At 51.8% G+C, this 19,195-nt stretch overlaps 2 protein-coding genes across 12 annotated transcripts; one reads left to right on the forward strand and one right to left on the reverse strand.

Annotated features, from left to right (window-relative positions):
• Positions 1–2,198: 2,198 nt before the first annotated feature.
• On the reverse strand, positions 2,199–6,643 carry TMEM134 (transmembrane protein 134). 4 transcript variants are annotated; one of them, XM_019737938.3, is made up of 8 exons: positions 6,375–6,642; positions 5,379–5,443; positions 4,793–4,882; positions 4,561–4,637; positions 3,023–3,103; positions 2,858–2,902; positions 2,688–2,741; positions 2,199–2,597 (listed from the first exon to the last, which is right to left on the reverse strand). In XM_019737938.3, the coding sequence occupies exons 1-8, from the start codon at positions 6,546–6,548 to the stop codon at positions 2,515–2,517; spliced, it is 669 nt and encodes a 222-aa protein (XP_019593497.1). In that variant the 5' UTR covers positions 6,549–6,642; the 3' UTR covers positions 2,199–2,514. The 4 variants fall into 4 exon arrangements, with proteins under 4 accessions (XP_019593497.1, XP_088645859.1, XP_074192882.1 ...); XM_088789733.1 differs by lacking the exon at positions 3,023–3,103 and adding an exon at positions 4,345–4,429; XM_074336781.2 differs by having other exon boundaries at positions 2,858–3,103; positions 6,375–6,643.
• A 5,822-nt stretch (positions 6,644–12,465) lies between these two features.
• On the forward strand, positions 12,466–18,646 carry AIP (AHR interacting HSP90 co-chaperone). 8 transcript variants are annotated; one of them, XM_074336786.2, is made up of 8 exons: positions 12,466–12,712; positions 12,874–12,960; positions 14,513–14,644; positions 15,554–15,733; positions 17,030–17,218; positions 17,619–17,795; positions 17,852–18,025; positions 18,340–18,646. In XM_074336786.2, the coding sequence occupies exons 1-8, from the start codon at positions 12,614–12,616 to the stop codon at positions 18,427–18,429; spliced, it is 1,128 nt and encodes a 375-aa protein (XP_074192887.1). In that variant the 5' UTR covers positions 12,466–12,613; the 3' UTR covers positions 18,430–18,646. The 8 variants fall into 8 exon arrangements, with proteins under 8 accessions (XP_074192887.1, XP_074192885.1, XP_074192886.1 ...); XM_074336784.2 differs by having other exon boundaries at positions 12,468–12,712; positions 17,884–18,025; XM_074336785.2 differs by having other exon boundaries at positions 12,468–12,712; positions 14,516–14,644; positions 17,884–18,025.
• The last annotated feature ends 549 nt before the right edge of the window (positions 18,647–19,195 follow it).

Raw genomic sequence — 19,195 nt, forward strand, 5'->3', positions numbered from 1 at the left:
ACCAGAGGTTCTACAACTACAAGGGCAGAGGGCAGATACCAAAGGGCAACTATCAGCCTCTTCCCCACCGCTGAGTGCAGGATATGAGTCATGCTCAAAGCATAATGACAATGGAAAGGCTGCAAGTGATGGCTTGAAAAAAAGATTTACTAGGAGAAATGTAACCAAAAGAAAGCTATGAGCTGTGAGGCAAACAGCATTAGAGTCACAAGTCACTAAGGAAATCTAATGTTCCTAATGTATGCGACTATTAATGTGTTTTCCAACTAAAAACAAATTATATTTAGAGTTTAGATATTCATTAATTCCCTGAGTATAGTGTTGCTGTCAATCCAACTTGGGTGCCATAGATTAAGCAGCAAAATCAATCACAGTAAAACTTTAAACATTTCGATTCAGGGTTCTGTCAAAGTATAGATAGCCCAAGTGTTGGCAAATGTTTCCTGTAAAGGGCGGTAAAGATTTCAGGCTCTGATGACCATATGTTCTCTACTGCAGCTGTGTAGTTTGTGTCTCCAAGAAGCCGGGGTCAACATGTAAACAATGGGTCTGGCTGTGTTGGAACTTTAATAAAGAAGAATGAATTAAACTTGATTTATTGACACTGAAGTTTGAATTTTATAAACTTTCATGTGTCACAAAATCTTATTATTCTTTGACTTTTCCCAACCATTACTAAAATGTAAAAACTATTCTTAGCTTGGGGGCCCTGTTGGGCCTGTGGGTGATGGCTTGCTGACTCCCGATAGTCTTGTAATAGGGAGAGTCACAACTTCTGGGATCACTGTTAAGATTGTTGAATGACAAAGTTACCAGCATAGTAGCAAATCTGGGTATTCATTTGCCAATTTGCTCACTTTCAATGAATGGTTTTCATAATTTTTCTTTTTTTCCTGTGTGTTCTGATTACTGAAACATAATTTTATGTCTGATTAATCTGGTAATACAAACTGTGGGCCTGATTCCGTATATCTTTGTTTTTTATTCCACCTTTCTGGTTTGTATTTTCTTACAAAAGTATTGGTCCACGATGGATGAGAGAACTGGTCCCTTATCACAGCTCATTTGAGAACTACTGATTTAGGAGTCCCTGCATGCAAGAGGTGTCCCCAAAAGTGCCTTAACTAGGAGGCTGAGGGTGGGAAGTCTGGGTGGGCCAGGAGAGTGGAAGTGAGAGCAGGGATCTGGGTGTTCATTTTTATCAACAAAGTCACAGAACTCCAAAGGCCCTGCATACACAGTGGAGGCCAGGCCAAGTTCCTTCTTAAAGGCACATTTTACTGAGGGAGACAGACTGTAATTACAAGAACAGGGTCTGCTCGGCGCACACATGTTCATCCAGCCCCTCCGTTGGCCGGTTAGTTACCACTAGCTCAGTATGTCTCCCTTCCCCACCGGTGTTCAGGAAGCCCTGGATTATGTTCTTAACTCTGCTCTCTGGGCCTCGGTGGTTTCATCTGTAAAATGGGGCTGAGGTGGTGAGGACCAGAAATAACCTGTGTTAGCACTTACCTAGCACAGGACCTGGTGCCTTCTAAGGATTAAAATAAAATGGTAGCTAATGTGACCTCAAATTTCAGGGATCTCAAAGATTTTGTTTCCTGTTCTTAAGATTCTGAGATGCTCAGATATCCCCAAATTCTGAGATGACTTGTTACCAGTGATTTGTGGTTCTGAGTCTTTGATCACTGAGGCCCTGCTTCCCATGTCTTTTGTCCCCTGTGGCTCCCAACCCTTGCACCTCGGAAGTAGGGCAGTGGGTGGAGGGGGCTGGGCCACTGCCTTGTCATGGCCCACATTCTGAGCTGGCTGTGGCAGCCCAGGGCCCCAGAGCCAGGCTGGAACAGGATAGCAGCCTCCAGGTCCCAGGCCTGCGTCATCTGAATGCCCTTGGCCAGGGTAGGCACCAGTGCGGCTCTTCTAGGTAAAGACAGGGCAGGGAGGACTCTACTAGGGGCTGGGGCAGCGGGGATGCTGAAGGGGCTCCTCCAGGTTTGCAGGGCAGACGGCCCAGGCCCTGCCCCTTAAGGAGCTGCCTCTGGCAAGTCTTGGGAGCATCAGGGCTGTGCTGTGTACAATGGGAAGATGTATGGTCCTGGCGCACCTCAGCCCCAGGGTCAATCTTTTGCTCAGCCTTTGAGGGAGGGGGCTGTGGCCAGGCTGTGGCAGAGCTGGAGGGAAAGAAAGAGCATTGTCTCTGCTGGCCATAAGTACCCATTTATTAGCACAAGACACTACCAACCCAGAAGCCTCAGGGCCTGAGCATAAGTTAAGGCACAGAGCAGGTGAGGGGTGGTCTTTCCCAGGTCCAGGTAGTGGACCGGGGGCCCGCGGGTCCCAAGCTTCCTGAGCAAATTCCAGACCCGGCTGGAGGTTCCAGGGTCCTGAAGGGACTTTTCCGTTGATATGAAGGACCGGACCGGAGCGGCGCGGGCCGAGGAGCGCCCTCTGGGGACACGAGGAGGCTGCACAGGTCGCCAGGGCAGACGTGGATCCCGGCTGTCTGCTGTCAGTTCACTTCTCGAAGTAGGGCAGGTAGAAGAACTGGAAGCCTCGGTGGCCCTTGACCGCACAGTAGATGAAGATCACGTGGTAGACTGTGGGGCGGGGCCAGTCAGTGGCTAAGCCCCGCCCCGCCCCACCCCCGGCTCCGCTCCACCCAACTCCCACCCGGTGCCTGCTCGCACCTCCCGGGACCAACAGGAGAAAGCCAGGCACGAAGAAGATGGCGCTGGAGACACCTGCAAGGGGAGAGGAGGGACTGGGTCAGGGAGCGGGCCGAGGGGGGGGGGGGTGTCACTGCTTGGGCACAAGAGGGGAGTGAGCGCTGCCTGCGGAGGTAGGAGGGGGCACTCACCTGGCGAGGGGGCCACCTCCAGTCCCACGCCGATCAGGATCAGCACTGCACACAGATGGAGCCGCGAGGGTGAGGGAGGAAGCAGGGGGCAGGAGCTGGCGCAGGGCGGGGACCTCCACCCGCAACCCCCAGCAGGGCTTAGGTCTGAAGAACGGTGTCCCCCACCTGAGCTGAAGGTCCCCTGGGCAGAGACCCTCCCGAGGAAGCTCACCAAGCTCTGTTTTCTGAACAGGCCACTGACAGGCCCTGGGAAATGAGAGATTTTTGTCTGCTCCTTGGTGTGGCCTTTCAGTCAATCAACATTTATGGAGCACTGCTGTGCGCCTGGTCCTGGGACTCGTGGGGAAAGGCAGATGAGGTCCCTGCCCTCATGGCCCTTCCCTCGTGGAGCAACCAACAAGAACCTCCAAGCTACAGCCCTGGTGGGGGGAAGATCAGACAGCATGGGAGCTTGGGGGATCAGAGAGGGAGTGCAGGGGTCGCAGCAGCAATAGCAGTTAACATTTAGTGACCACTTTCCAGGTGCTGGCAGACACCGGGCTAAGCATGTTACATGCACTGCCTTATTCAACTGTCACCTTGACCATTAATGAGACAGGTATTATCACCCCCATTTCACAGAAGAGGAAACTGAGGCACAGAGAGGGAAAGTAACTTGCTCAGGGCTACATTTGGAAGGTGGAGGCAATTGACTCCAGAGGCTTTGTTACGGGCATCGTGCAGGCAGTGAGGGAAAGGAGTACTCCACACAGAGGGAAGAGCACAGCGAAGACCAGAGTGTGGAGGGAATTTGGGGCTTTCTAGGAGCTTCTAGCTTTTGGTGAGACTGGAGAGATAAGAGCCCATGCTTGAGCCTGACAGGGCCTGTAGGCCGCAGGGAGGGATGTGGACTGTGGCTGAGGACAGTGGGCATTGGGGAAGGTAGGAGAGTGTCTGGATCAACTTGTCAGACCCAGAGAGTCCCGGGTCCCTAGTTAGAGGATGGGATGGGGAGAAGGTTGGGAGCTGGGCTCTGCAGCAAGTGGGGCAATACAGCACGGAGGCTTGAGGGGCCACCATGGACTGTTATGTGGTTTGTACCCTGCACAGAACACCTCAAAAAGGATATAATGGGAGCTGAAACTCACTCCCTGCTCCCTGGCTTAGGGCTGTGGGCTCTGCCCATTCAGAGGCATCTTTTTCTAATTCCTGTAAAGGCCCCTTATGGGTCTACGGTGGCCCCCAGGTCTGGCAGTGTCACTGATGTGGGTTTAAATCCCATCTCCTCTGGGCTGCGGGAATTGGCATTTCCCTGAGCACCTGCTCGTACACACAGGTTCTGGGCCGCTGTGTAGCCTCTGTAAGGCAAGGAAAATAACCTTGTCCTACACCTGGCTCAAAGCAGACACAGAATAAATGGTAGCTATTACTCTTCTGTTCCCTAATGTATTAAATAGGCTAAGTTAAAAAAAAAAAAAAAAAAAAGACAAATGTTTGGAGCACTGTACCAGGTTCCATTTTCAACAGCGTGTGATTTCCTGGCTGTGTGACCAGGAGGCTGGGTCTGCCCCTGTAAGGCATCAGTTTCCTCACCTGTAGAACGGGGGTGGGGTGATGGCAGCCAGCTGCCTCCTCAGGATGCTGGGAGGCTCAGTGTGGCAAGGGGGATGCAGAGCCAGCAGCAGAGGGCAGACCCCTGAATGGGGGCTCTTAGGGACACTCACCGAGCCCCAGCAGCAGCAGCAGGAAGGAGGCCAGCACTACCCTGCGGTTCTTCTGGATCAAAGGGTGTTGAGTCCAACTGAATGGCAGGAGAGCAGGATGGGTGTGAAAATGGGGATAGGAGGCCCACCCCCTCCTTTCACTCTCCCTCACCCAGAGGGCTGAGGGGAATAGCCAGGGCTGCCTGTAACTGAGGCATGGGCCACAGGTGGCTCAAGGTGGGCAGGGTCTCACCTGCAGCAGGCATTGTAGGAGCGCTGTGTGCTGTTGCTGATGGTGCTAAAGGACCACTGCGAGCTGCGGATGGATGTTCGGCAGGAATCCCTGCAGGACAGGTGCACCCAGTGAGGGAGCAGAGGGAGGCACAGAAGGGGTCCCTTCAGAATAGCAACCATGACGATGTGGTGGGGGAGGGTACAGGGACTAGGGCTGGGTGCTCCTGTAGGATAGGAGGCACTGAGAGGGGACGGGGTGAAGTGGAATTCAAGGCTGGGGGATTCTGCAGGACTGGGCTGGAGGAAGGCTGGGAATTCGAGCTAGGGATTCCTGCAGGACAGGTGACGTGTGGGAAGGTAAGGGTCAGACCAGGCTGGGGGTTTCTGCAGGATAGAGCCTGGTGGGCATGGGTGGGTGAGGCTGGCACTAAGGTAGGGTGACCCTGCAAGACCAGAACCCACAAAAAGAGTGGGGGTCAGGCTAGGAATCCTTGTAGGACAGGATGAGAGAGCTGAGGTGAGGTGGGGGACTGGAAAGGGACCTGGAGATAGCAGCCAGAGGCATGGGGATAGGGGTACAGGGTGGGTCCCCACCTGGCCCTGACCTGATGCTGACTCCTCCATCTGGCTCTGGAGAGGCCTGGGCTCCATCCTCATCGTTCTCCAGGTTCTATTCCAGAACACAGGGCTCAGGGGTTACTGGGCTCCAGCTTTCCTCATTACCCTCTCAGGGAGAGGAGGAAAGTAAGCCCACACAGCTGTTTGCCTGGCTGCTTCACAGCTGCTCACCTGGCCCTCCACCCGCCCTGCAGAACAGGTTTGATGATTCATAGAAACCGAAACCCCGATAGTAGGTGGGAGCTGGGGGCACTGGGGGGCAGGAGCAGCAGAGGCGCTGGTTGATGGCTCCCAGCATGGGTCCCAGGGCCAGGAGATCCCCCAGGTTTGGGAGTCAGGGTGGAGCACTCAGGATGGTATTTCAGGGGCCCAATATGGAGGCTCTGGATTTGGCGTGCTAGGGAAGGGCAAGCCTATGATTTCCAGGTTTGGGGCACAGGAATCACACACATCTCCAGGAAGAGGATTCTAGAGTTGGTGGAGGTCCTCTGGGAAAATAGGGATTTCCAGTTTAGTGGGAGTCTAGGTGTGGGCAAGAACCCATCCTGTGAAAAGGGGCCCCTGGCTCTGGGGAGAAAGATGGAGTGGGAACTTCCAGAAGAGGGGGTGCAGGTTCCTTTAAGACCATCTGGCCTGGAGCTCAGGGGGCTGCTCCTGAATGGGGAAGTTCTGGTCCAGCCCAGCAGAGGAGAGAGGAGAGGAGCAGTACCCAGGATGGGTGAGGACTCCAGATGGGATCTCCAGCTGGGGGTTGGAGACAAGCTCCTGGTTCCGGGCTCTGGGCTCTCAAGTGGTGGCTGGGGACCGAAATCAGAGCTGACAGGGTCTGGGCAGGGCTATCGATCAGTGGCCACGTTCGGGGGTGGTCTCCCGTTCCGGCTAGGGCCTCTAGACAGATTCTCCCCTGACTTAGGGTTCGCCAGGGTGCGGCCTGGGGTCCCGCTCGGAGCTGGGCGCGGGGTGAGGTGGGCCGGGCCGGTCACCTGGTAGCGCAGCCGGGACTGCTTGTCCTCATCGGCCACCTCGAACCGGGCCCGGCGCTCGAAGTGAAGCGGCCCGAAGCGGGAGACCCCGCTGGATTCGGGCACAGGGCCCGCGTCCTCCAGGGACAGTTCGAAGGCGTCATCGATGCTGAACTGGGGCCGGGCGGTGCTCATGGCCCCAGCTAAGTCAGGGATCGTGCGCGGCCGCCATCCATGCCCGCCTGCCCCGAGTCGCCGCGGCCCCGCCCCCGCGCGTAGGCCCCCGCCCCGTGCCGTCGCCTTGGGAGCTCGACTTCCGGCGCCCAGGCTGAGGCCCCGCCCTCACGTAACGGCCCCGCCCCTCGCCCCGCCCTCAGCAGGCCACTGCTGCCGAGCGCCGAGCTGACTAGTGGGTGGGGCCTCCTCTTGTTCGGACCGCTGAGCCCCCTGCGCCGCCCAGCGGCCGCCTCAGCGAGCGACTGCCGATACCGCGCTTGGGTGCAATCCCCAGGTCTGTACCCAGGGCTTGGAGGGGCTGCCTGCCGCGCGCCATCGAACCAGGCTCGAGACTCGGCCTTCTGCATTCCAGACCGCTCCTCCAGTGTCAAGGAAATTCCTGGGAACTGTTTTCCCACCCTTACTCACCAGGGCCCTGCACCGGAAGGGCATTCTCACTACCTTGCAGATGTGCAAACTCAGAGTTTGTGTTGCTTCCACTCTCCTCCAGTCTACTCTCCACCCAGTATCCAAAGTGAGCTTTTAAAACATATCTGATCTTTTTTTCTATGTATTATTCTTAAATAAAACTTTTTTTTTTTTTAAGTATGCTGCTAAATCTTTCCTCTGTATAAAACTGTCCCTTGGTTTTCCGTTGTAGTTAGTACTAAGGCCCACAACGCTCTGAAAGCTCTGGTCTCTGCCTGCCTCCCAATCTGAAGACCCCTCTGCCCCTCTTCACCCCTCTCAGCCACACAGGCCAAGTTTACTCCCACTTCAGGGGCTTTGCACGTGCAGTTACCTATACCTGGAAAGGACTTAACCACCTCTCAGAGAAGTTATTCTTTTTTTTTTTTTTTTAAAGATTTTTATTGGGGAAGGAGAACAGGACTTCACTGGGGAACAGTGTGCACTTCCAGGACGCTTCTCCAAGTCAAGTTGTTGTCCCCCCAATCCTAGCTGTGGAGGGTGCCGCCCAGCCTCAAGTTGTTGTCCCTTCAGTCCCAGCGGTGGAGGGCACAGCTCAGCTCCAGGTCCAGCCACTGCTAGCTGCAGGGGCCGCAGCCCACCATCCCCCGCGGGAGTCGATCCAGCAACCTTGTGGTTGAGAGGACACGCTCCAACCAACAGCCATCCAGGAGCTCAGCGGCAGCTCAGCTCAAGGTGCCTGAGCTGCCGTGCTCTATTCTAGTTGCAGGGGGTGCCGCCCACCATCCCTTGCGGACCAGGACCAGAGGAACCGAACTGGCAACCTTGTGGTGGAGAGCCCACTGGCCCATGTGGGAATCAAACCGGCAGCCCTCAGAGTCAGGAGCATGGAGCTCCAACCGCCTGAGGCACCCGGCCGGCCCCAGAGAAGCTATTCATGACTATGCAATCTAAAGTCGGTTTCACACCACACAGCACTTACGTAAAATTATCTTTACAGTTTTATTCACCACTGTGTCTACAGTGCCTACAACAGTGTTTGTCACTAAGTATATGCTCAATAAATATCTGTGGAAGAAATGAATGAGTGTTTTGTCAAAATCCCAAATGCTTAAAAGTGGAAGAACTGGGATTTGGACCCAGGTCCACCTAGCTCCGGAAATGCTCATTTTCCTCCACCCACCCTTCTTCATTTTATGAACTCATGTCCAGAGTTGACTCAACCTGCCTCTCAGTTTGTAACATCATCACTATGCACAATTTCCCTCCTCTCCCAACTCTTCCATCGAGCCCCATATCAGTGCGCTCAGTCTGCTTCCTTGAATCCTGCCTGGTCCTCTACTACACAAGGCATTGGCTCCTTTGTGGACGTGTTTGAGATTTACAAACATGGTGTCATGTATAAAACTCTTTCTGTTATTTACATTTGTACATTTTTACACTCAACACTAATGTTCTCCACATGCATCTCATTTGTTGCTTCTACTGGCTGTATGTGGTATACCATGTCCAGCATCAGCAGTTGTATTATTCTGCTCGCCCCCCTACCCCCCACCCCAGTGATGCACACTCAGCTTAGCCTCAGGCCCCCATCAAGTCACATACATCATTGCTGTGGATATCTTCACACTGTCCCCTTGTGGACTGTGAGAGAATTCTTGAAGTAGAACTTCCAGGCCATAAAGTACATGTACCCTTGACTTTACAAAGTACCCTGGGGGCTCTCCTGAGTGGCTGTATGAATTTACACACTCCCAATGAGGGTTCCGGCTATCTTGTAGCACTCGGTATTCCGCTTTCTAATGGTTTGCCAATCTGAGGAGTCTAAAGTGGTGCCTTATTTTCATCTGGGGTCTCTCACAACTGGAGAATTTGAACAGCTCTTCATGCACACCAATCATGGTGATTCTCTCTTCTGTGAATTGTCTGTCCACATCCTTTGTCTTTTCTTTTGTTGGGTTTCTAGACTTTTTTCTGATAATTTGTATGTCTGTACATATCTAAGTATTAATCCCTTGCTGGGTTTTGATGTTGCACATATCTCCTCCCAAGCTGTCTCTGTTTCCTTACTTTGTCTAAGGTGCCCTGAGTTAAAAAACAATTCTCATTTTTATATAGTCAAATCCATCAGGTTTGTGCTCTTTGAGTCTTGTTTGAAGTGTTTCCTCACCCCAAGGTGACAAAGATTTTCTCCAACATCTTATTCTACTGGCCTGATAGTTGTACATACTATCTTGAAAGTGTTGCAACAAGATAGTTCACTGACTCTGGAGCCAAACTGTCTGCACTGAGATTCCAGTCTTCTCCTTACTTGCTTTGGGATCTTGGCAGGCAAGGATTAGGGTGAAACCAAAAAACTCAGTGAGCAAGATAGTAATATTTTAATACATTGTTTTAAAAAATCAAATTTAAAGCAAATATACATGATAAGCAAAATATCAAAATTTTAAATACAGGATTTGACCTTGCATGACTCACCTCACCCTAGTCCTGACCTTAACTTGAACCAGTTACATAACCTCTCTGTGTCTCAGTTCCCTCATTTGTCATATGGAGGTAACAATAGTGTTTCTCTCATAGCATTAATTTAGGAATAAATGAGTTAATACATAGTCAGGAGCATAGCACAGTGCCTGGCACACAGAAACAATCAATGTTAGGTATTAGTACAATTCACACTATGGTCCCTACCTCTATGGATTAAACCATTGAATGTGGTACAAGGAGGGATCCAGATTTATTTCAATGTAGAGCGAGACAGTTTTCCTAGCACCACCTATCAAACAATCAGTACTTTCTCCCTCTGAATTGTGGTGCCACTTTTGTCATACATCAAGTACAGTATATAGTTGTTAACATATATGAGTAGATCTATTTCAACCTCTGTTTTTGGTTCCTTTGGTCCCCTTGACTAATTCTTAACCAGTATTAGATGCTTTTTATTACTATGGTTTGCAGTGTGGTTTAATATGGCAGGGCAAGTGTCCCCTAACACACACATACTTTGGTCATCTTTTTCAAACTTGACCTAGCTTTTCATGGACTTTTATTCTTCTATAGACATATGACAAAAATATTTTCCAAGTTCTTCAAAAATCTTCCCCATTGTCACTGATATTTTATTGAATTTCTAGATTAATTTCAGAAGAAATCACAGCCTTAAATGTTGAACTGTTCTATTCATTAACAAGGTATGTTAATTCATTAACACTTCAGTTATTCATGTTTTCTTTTATATTCTTAAAAAAAATTTTTTCTCCAAAAAGTTCTGGGCTGTGGTTTCTATTTGCTAACTACTTTCTGAGTTTTATTGCTGTTGTGCATGATACCTTATTTTCTATTATATTTTTGAGTGGGTTATTGATGGTATGAAGTGTTATTCATTTTGGGGGTAGCTTATTTTATCTCTGTAACATTGCTGAACTCTCTACTTGTTAATAGTTTGTCTGTAGATTGTTGGATTTTCTCTGTAAATATAATCACTCTTATTTCTTTTTCTTGGTTTATTGCTTTGGTCAGGACTTCTAATACTGTGCTAAACAGCATCATTGATAGAGAGCACTCCTTGTCTCGTTCCTGATCTTGAAGGGAATGTGAATATTTATTCCATTATCCTTAACCGAATATGGCTTTAAACAACCTGAGAGAGTTCCTTCATTTTTCCTGTTAGTTTTTATCATAAATGGTCATAGAACTTCATCAAATACTTTTTCTGCATATTTTGAGGTAACCATATGAGTTTTCTTCTTTAGTTCACTGATGTAATAATGAATTACACTAATAATGTTTCTAATATTAAACCATTCTTACATTCTTGGAATGAGCCCTACATGATCTTGATGCTTTTTTAAAAAAATTTTAATTGTGGTAAAATAACGTAATATTTACTATCTTACACATTTTTAAGTTCACGGTTCAGTTGTATTTAGTATATTTACATTGTACAATGTTCAGGACTTTTTCATCTTGCAAAACGGAAACCTTATACTATACTCATTAAACAAATCTTTATTTCCCCCTCCCCACAACCAACCACCATTCAACTTTGACTTTATGAATTTGACCACTCTAGGCATCTCATGTAAATGAAATCGTATAGTATCCATCTTTGCGTGAATAACATTCATTTAGCATATGATGCATTTTTATATACACTAGTGTATTCAATTAGCTTACTATTTCATTTACAATTTTTAATATCTATATTCATCAGTAAAATGGTGTATACTTTATTGCATGATGGTATACCTATCCGGTTTAGGAATCAAGATTAAAGTAGTCTTTATAAAATATGTCAGTTGGCTTTCCCTCTTTTTCTATTTTCTGTAACAATTTGTATAAGATACAGACTACTATTACTTCAAAATTTGGCAGAACTTGCCTGTAAAACTTCCTGTGTTGGTAAAAAAAACAAAAACAAACAAACAAAACATGTTTCCCTTTCACCTCAGAGGTCCCAACTCAGGGGACTTCTTGTCCAAAATGATCCAGTGTAAATATCTGAAGCATTTAGCACCTGGGTCGTAGCGGACTGAAATAATCCTCCGCAGTTGTGAGGATGGCATGAAGACAGTGCACAGGCCCGAAGACATTCCCCTTACCCGCAACCTAAACCTTGAAGGTGGGAGAAGACTCTTACTGCTGTTGTCCACAGCTAGTTTCCAGAGGTGGAGAGAAACGTTGTTTTTAGCCCCAAAATACATCCTTTTATTATTTATGTATTCCCTTATATTTATCGGGCACCTACTTTGTGCCGGACACTGTGGATTCAATGGTGATGACACACCCACTACCGACCCCACGCGCGGCTCCCTGTCTCTTGGCGAACTTACAGTAAGTTCCACAGGGATACGGAAACCCTCCTTCCCCTTACTCCTGGTTTTGTTTTTCATTTTTGAAAGAAAAGTCAAGACTATTGTGCAAAAAGAAAAGACCAGAAGGGAATACACAAAAAGAGTTTTTGGGGTGGAGTAACGGAAGGGCTTCACCTCCCCCATTCTCCTCTCCTACCCTGTTTTCCCGAAAATAAGACCGAGCTGGACAATCAGCTCTAATGCGTCTTTTGGAGCAAAAATTAATATAAGACCCGGTCTTATTTTACTATAATATAAAACTGGGTCTTATATAATATAATATAATACCGAGTCTTATATTAATTTTTGCTCCAAAAGACGCATTAGAGCTGATTGTCCAGCTCGGTCTTATTTTCGGGGAAACAGGGTAGTAGCTCTGTAATGCTGCCACAGTATGCATTTCTACAACTTTAAATGGAGTGGCACAAGGCCCAGTGGGAGACTCGCAGTCCTAATCAATTGAAGGACCAGATTGCTAGGGACGCCCCCGCCCCACCCCGCCTGTAGATTCTGGCCCCGCCTTCCTGACAGGCCCGGGTCACTCCCCACTACAGTCTCAGGCCCCGCCCCGGATCAGAACGGCGCACTCTGCACAGAGAACCAATCACCGTCCGTTTCCCCGTTCAGTCCCTTTTTGACGTCTGCCCTCAGCCAAAGTGGCGGCACCTCGGAAGTTGCCGAAGCGCTAGAAGTTGCCGAAGCAGGTCCGGAAGCTGCCGAGCGAGTCCGGAAGTTACCGAAAGAGAGCAGCGGGTAAGGAGGATGGCGGATGTCATCGCAAGACTCGAGGAGGACGGGATCCATAAGCGTGTGATACAGGATGGCCGAGGAGAGCTCTCTGACTTTAAGGATGGAACCAAGGTTAGTATCTTACCCCCTCCCCTCAACCCCTCTGCGGCGCGGTGCGCATGCGAGGCGGGAGGAGGCCTTAGGCGAGAGGTTGCGCATGCCCAGATAGCGGAGGCCGGTGACCCTACCACTTACAAGTGGAGCTCGATGCTAATTGGTCTGAATTTAAGTAGGGGGTGAATTTCGACGCGTCTGCCCCGCCCCCGGGGCTTGGCCGTGTGGCTGCATTGGTTGGAGAGACCGTCAGTCATCATAAACAGGTTTGTAGGGGTTTGATCTCAGTGCTTGCACAGACCCTACGCTGGAGAAGACCCTGAACTGGAGATCCAAGATCTAGGAGTGACCCTGGCACTGGGGAGGAGCCCCGGGGCCTCTGGGTTGCAAGGTTCAAGATCTTTTATAGATGGAAGAGTTTTCTTAAAATACTTAGACCAGCTCCCATTGTTTAGCTGGGAAAACGGAGGCCCTGGGATGCACAAACCCAAGAGAACAGGCTCAGAGGTCAGGTCTGCCAGATCAGAACCCTTTGGCAGCTTTCTGACTGTTCTACCTGGCATTGCTTGGGAAGTAAAGAGTCACCTACCTTCCTCCTTTGTACATCCAGGCCCCCAGCTCCAGCTTCTCCGGTCCCCTCCCCCGAAAAACCTACATCTCCAGGCTTCCTTGCATCTGCTCATGCAATTCCCTCCTCCTGGAGTGCCTTTCCCAGTTGCTACTTGTCTGTAAAGTAAGGAACTTCCCAGGGGCAGCCCCTGTGCCCAGAGAGCAGTCATGCAGGACAGGCATATTACATGAATGACTACAGATCCTGGCTGAGTCTGGGGACTGAATCAGCACATGCTCCCTGACCAGCGCTGTGCAAAGGTCAGGCAGGTAAAGACCTCAGTCTGGCCCAATGTGAGTCCTCTGAGAGCAGAGAGGAGCTGCATAGTTCTAGTGATCATTTATACGAAGAGGGATCTTTTCCCAGACGAGAGAAGGGGTGTGCGTGTGGCTGCATGTCCCCATGGGCTGGGGATTAGTGGCTTTAAAGAAGGTCCTGGCAGGGGAGATCCTGGATGGAACAGACACCAGAAGGAGAGAACATTGTAAAGGTAGTGAAGATCTATGAACAATGACACTGAAAGAACAGGGACAAGTGATATTCATAATCAAGCACCAGCACTGAGTGAGTGCTCAGTATGTGAGCACCATGCTGAATACTTCACAATTTAGTTCCTTTCATTTCCACAATGTGGAGTAGGCGGTATTGTTGACTCCTTTTTACTGATGTGGAAACCGAGCTCAGAGAAGCAGCATGGAGTGGTGGTGGAGAGTATTGGCTCCTCTAATCATATCCTGTTGAATGCATTCAGTCTTTAGACCGCTTCCCCTCTTCTCTCTGCACTCACCCCCAGATGATTTCATCCAATCTCATCTCTTAAAACAAACTCCTTGCCTGGACTAACCCCAAATGTATATCTCCAGCCTTACCTGTCCCTTAAACTATTTCTAGCTCCCTACTCACCACCTCCACTTGGATGTCTGGTTGGCAACTCAGACTTTACTTGTCCACCCATGCCTTCCCCATCTTGATAAAAGTTACATCCAGTTGCTCAGCTCCCAAACCTCCCAGTCTCCATGGCTCCTCCTGTTCTCTCATGTCCCACAGCAAATCCTCAAAATACACCCAGGATCTGACCACTTCTTACCACTTCTGCCATTACCACTCTGGTCCAGGCAGCCGTTGTCTCCCCCTGGGTCATTGCAGTAACTTCCTAACTCTCCTTCCTGCTTCTGCTCTCACCACTCTACAACCTGTTCTCATCCCAGCAGCAGCAGAACCCACGTCAGATCAGGTCCCTCCTCTGCTTGGAGCCACCGAGGGGTTTCCATCTGAGTGAAAAACAACATCTTCACCACACTCGGCCTGCAGGCCCTGTGGGCTCCATCCTTGCTGACCTGGTGACCCCATGGTGCACCCCTCCCCCTCAATCACTCTGCTTCTGCCAGAGTGGCCCTGCTGCTTCTTGAATTCACCACACACTGTCCCTCTGCAAGGCTTTTGCACTGCTATTCTTTTTGCCTAGATAGTTCACATCGCCTTCCTACTCCAGCACCTGCCTGGCTTGCTTCTCCCCTACTCCCTTCAGATCTCAGCTTAAAGGTTGCATCCTTGCCCCCCCCCCCACCGTATAAACTCCCCCTGCCTTACCTGCTGCTCTTTGTTTTTTAATCTATAATACTTAGCTCCACCTTCCATAGCACATTGTTTTGCTTGCGGCCCATCTCTTTCCTCTAGATCAGGAGTGTCCAAACTTTTTTCAACGTTTTTTACCAAGAGCCATATGCGGTAAAATACACAAACAGCCGGGCCACTCACTCGAGGTGAAGTACGTATTGCCTCACCTGGTTTATTTAAGTAAACTAAATATATTTTTGGAATTTGCTGCAGGCCAATTAACAATGGATTGCAGGCCGCAGTTGGCCCACAGGCCGCAGTTTGGACACCCCTGCTCTAGATGGTCCATGTGAGCTCCATGGGGGCAGGGACTTTTGTCTGTTTTGTTCACTGCTGTGCTGTATCTGGCACAGAGCTCAGGTACTTAGTAGGTGCCCCATAAATATTTGTTGGAAGAATGATTGCAGCCAGGATGCTGGGCTCCCTCTCAGCCCATCCACGCATGAGCCATGTACTTGGGCCCCTTCCCTCTCTTTGACTTAGTTTCCTCACCTGGGTGGTGGGGTAAAAGTCAGATGGTGACCCCTGGGTGAGCCCTATCCCTTGTGCCGTCTGCAGGCAGGGAACTGGCCTTGTCCTTGGGGGCTGGGTGAGAGTTTGTGCCCTTGCCTGATCCCACATGTGGCCTGCAGGCCACATTCCACTACCGGACTCTGCACAGTGACCAGGAGGGTGTGGTCCTGGATGACAGCCGGGTGCGTGGCAAGCCCATGGAGCTCATCATTGGCAAGAAGTTCAAGCTGCCCGTGTGGGAGACCATCGTGTGCACCATGCGTGAGGGGGAGATTGCCCAGTTCCGCTGCGATGTCAAGGTAACTGGTGTCCCTCCCTTCACCCCCCTCAAAAAAGGTAAATGGTGTCCCGCATCTGCCTGTGGAGTCTGTCCAGTTATCCCTGTTGTCCATCCCAGGGCCTCTGCCCTGGCTAGGCCACTACCAACTCCCTCCAGGGCACTAGACCACCAGGATATGGGCGTCCGGGCCTCAATTCTGCCTTCGCCTCTCCATTAGCCAGATTACAGCCAGGGGATTGGTTCTCAAATGCAAATGATCCGTATAACTCCTTGCCTCAGACCTCTCTGCCTCCCGTCACCATCAGGCTAGAGCGTAAGCTATAGCTGCTCACACAGCCCTGCAGAGTCTGGCCCCTGCCATTCTTCCCCTCCCACTCACCTCCCTGCCTTTCCTTTCTATCCTCTTCTTGGCCAAACTCCTCCTTCATTCTCCACAGTAAATTCCTGGGTCACCACCCCCAGGAAGCCCTCCTTGATTGCTGGTGGTGGCGTGAACCCCTCCTCTGGGTCCTCCAACCCCTCTTGCCCTGCATGGCCAGGATATGGTCCTCTGCCTGGGTCTCAGCTACTGCAGGGCAGGGATCGGACCTGTTTACCTCCAGCTTAAAAATGCCCCATGTGAGCCAGCCCAGAGCCAAGACTCAGGAGACTCTGCAGGCTGCATGCAGACCGCAGGGGCACTGAGAGGAGCTGCTTATACTGGGGTAGGGGTAGTTTGGTTCCCGTCATCCCAGCAGCTGTTCCTAGTGCAAAGTCAAAGGCTGGGTCCCCTATGCCTGAGGGTCTCCCCCAAGGGTTGTGAAGTTGCTGCCCTGAGCTCAGATCTGAGGTAGGCCCTGAATGGAGTGGAGGTGGGGCAGAAGAGAAGGTAGAGGCTCTGGGAACAGAATGTGGAGGGCCCCCAGTAATGGTGAGTCCAGCCTGTGTGCTCCGCCCTTAAGGGGGGAGGAAGAGGCAGAGGAGGAGGAGGAGGGAAAGGAGGGGGAGGAGGAGGGGAAAAGAATTCCACTGGGCCAGTAAGGATGGAGACAGGTTGACAGGGGGAGTGTGTGTGTGGGAGGGGGTTGGGGAGAAAGTGCTTGGTTTCGTTTGGTGGTCAGAGTGTGTGGCAGGAGCTGGGGTCTTCACTGGGAGAGAGGGCTGGGAGACCGGAGTCCTGAGGGGAAAGCCCTCCTGCATTTGAGTGGAGTGGGGCCTGAGGCAGTTGCGTCCCTTCTGGGGCCTCAGTATCCTTTCTCAGTTGGTGATGGGACAGGGGGCTGGGCTTCTTGGGCCACACTGACAGAGCCCCTAGTGCCCACTCACTCCCCTGCAGCATGTGGTCCTCTATCCACTGGTGGCCAAAAGTCTACGCAACATCGCAGCCGGCAAGGACCCCCTGGAGGGCCAGCGCCACTGCTGTGGCATCGCCCAGATGCATGAGCACAGTTCCCTGGGCCACGCCGACCTGGATGCCCTGCAGCAGAACCCCCAGCCTCTCATCTTCCACATTGAGATGCTTAAGGTGAGGGGCCGCCAAGGCCCAGGCGCCTCTCCAAACCGCCGTTGTGCAGCCTCAGAGCTGGCGCCAGCCCTGCTGCCTGCCCAGGGCTCGTGGGCTCCGTGGGTGGAATGTTGGGAGCTAGGGCAGGGTAGGTACAAGAACACCTGTGTGGGACCCCTGGCTGTCCCCATGGGGTCCCTCCTGGGGCCGCGATCTTCACCGTCTTGTTCACTATTCTGTTTCTAGAACCTGGCACAGTGCTGGGCACATAGGAGATGCTACGTAGATGTTTGTTGAATGGTCAGTGAAGGATCTAGTGATTCTGCTTCTGGTGTCCATTGTCTGGAGGCTGGTCACGGCTGCAGCTGCAGCAGCTGGGGTGCCCCTGGGGTTCCCCTTGACTTGGCCCATGCCCCGACAGGTGGAGAACCCTGGCTCATACCAGCAGGACCCGTGGGCAATGACAGATGAGGAGAAGGCAAAGGCAGTGCCGGTCATCCACCAGGAGGGCAACCAGTTGTACCGTGAGGGTCACGTGAAGGAGGCCGCGGCCAAGTACTATGACGCCATCGCCTGCCTCAAGAACCTGCAGATGAAGGTGCTGCCCGGCGGGTGGAGGGGGTGAGGTGGAGCCAGCGGCCCTGGTCTCAGCAGCGTTTCCCCTCTCCTTGCCCCAATGCCTCCAGGAACAGCCCGGCTCTCCTGACTGGATCGAGCTGGATCACCAGATCACCCCGCTGCTGCTCAACTACTGTCAGTGCAAGCTGGTGGCCCAAGAGTATTATGAGGTGCTGGACCACTGTTCCTCCATCCTCAACAAGTACGAAGGTGAGCGTGGGTGGGGCTGCCAGGGCAGGCGGGGAGGGGGGCAGGCGAGCAGCCTCCTTCTGCCTATCACCAATAGGCACTGGGGTGCAAGACTGAGCCTTTGACACCACCCCCATTCTGAGCTACCACAGGGGCTCAACCAAATACCCCGACCCAGGCATGGCCATGGGTCCCGTTGTGCCAGTGAGGTCTGAATGAGGGTCGGGAGGGCTCTGTCCCACGATGGGCCCATGGTACCAGAAGGCAGACTGGGCAGCTGGCTGGGTCCCCCCTCATGCCCTTGTGTGCCGACTGCCCACTGGTACCCCCTGCAGACAATGTCAAGGCCTACTTCAAGCGGGGCAAGGCGCACGCGGCTGTGTGGAATGCCCAGGAGGCCCAGGCTGACTTTGCCAAGGTACTAGAGCTGGACCCCGCCCTGGCACCCATTGTAAGCCGGGAGCTGCGGGCCCTGGAGGCACGGATCCGGCAGAAGGACGAGGAGGACAAGGCCCGCTTCCGGGGCATCTTCTCCCAATGACGGGGCCCTTCTCAGCCTGCCCAGCCCACTGCTGCCACTGCCAGCCCACCCACCCCCACTATATCATGCTTCTCTGTACATAAAGGCCTTATTTATCTCTCTCTGGGCCTACTGAGCTAATCCATTGGGAGACCCAGCTGGTACATGGGTGGTCTGGGGGTGGGGGGTGTCAAAGGATCAGGGTTCTAATCTCAGCACCCATTGCCCAGCTCTGAGACCTCTCTGGGTCTCAGTGTCCCTGACAGAGCAATGAGGATGTTCTCTGCCAAAAGGAAGTGTTTCTCGCCAGCCAGGGCTGGGGTGGCCAGGAACCTTCAGTCTAGAGGGGGAGACAAAGCTTGTGCCCGAGTGAGATGGTCTTCCTCCTTCCCACCTCCAGCCTCTGATCCAGTGGTCCCTTGGTCTCAGCTTCTGGAGGCAGAGGTTTTAGTGAGAAGCCAGGTCTGGGCTGAGGATGGCCCCTGTGAACGAAAAGGCTGGCCCAGGATGGGGGGCTGGTGGGTGGAGTCCAGGAAAAGGCCTTAGGGAGGATAGAACCATCTATGAAAACTTTGGGGCCCAGGCCCTCCTCTGCTCTGCTGTAGACTCTGGGCACATCCTGGCCCCTTCTGCCCCTCAGTGTCCCCACTGAACTGGAAACCATGGGCTTG

The sequence above is a fragment of the Rhinolophus sinicus genome, chromosome 14 (genome assembly GCF_057876585.1).
Source record: "Rhinolophus sinicus isolate RSI-liver-muscle chromosome 14, RSI-T2T, whole genome shotgun sequence".
Lineage (NCBI taxonomy): Eukaryota > Metazoa > Chordata > Mammalia > Chiroptera > Rhinolophidae > Rhinolophus > Rhinolophus sinicus.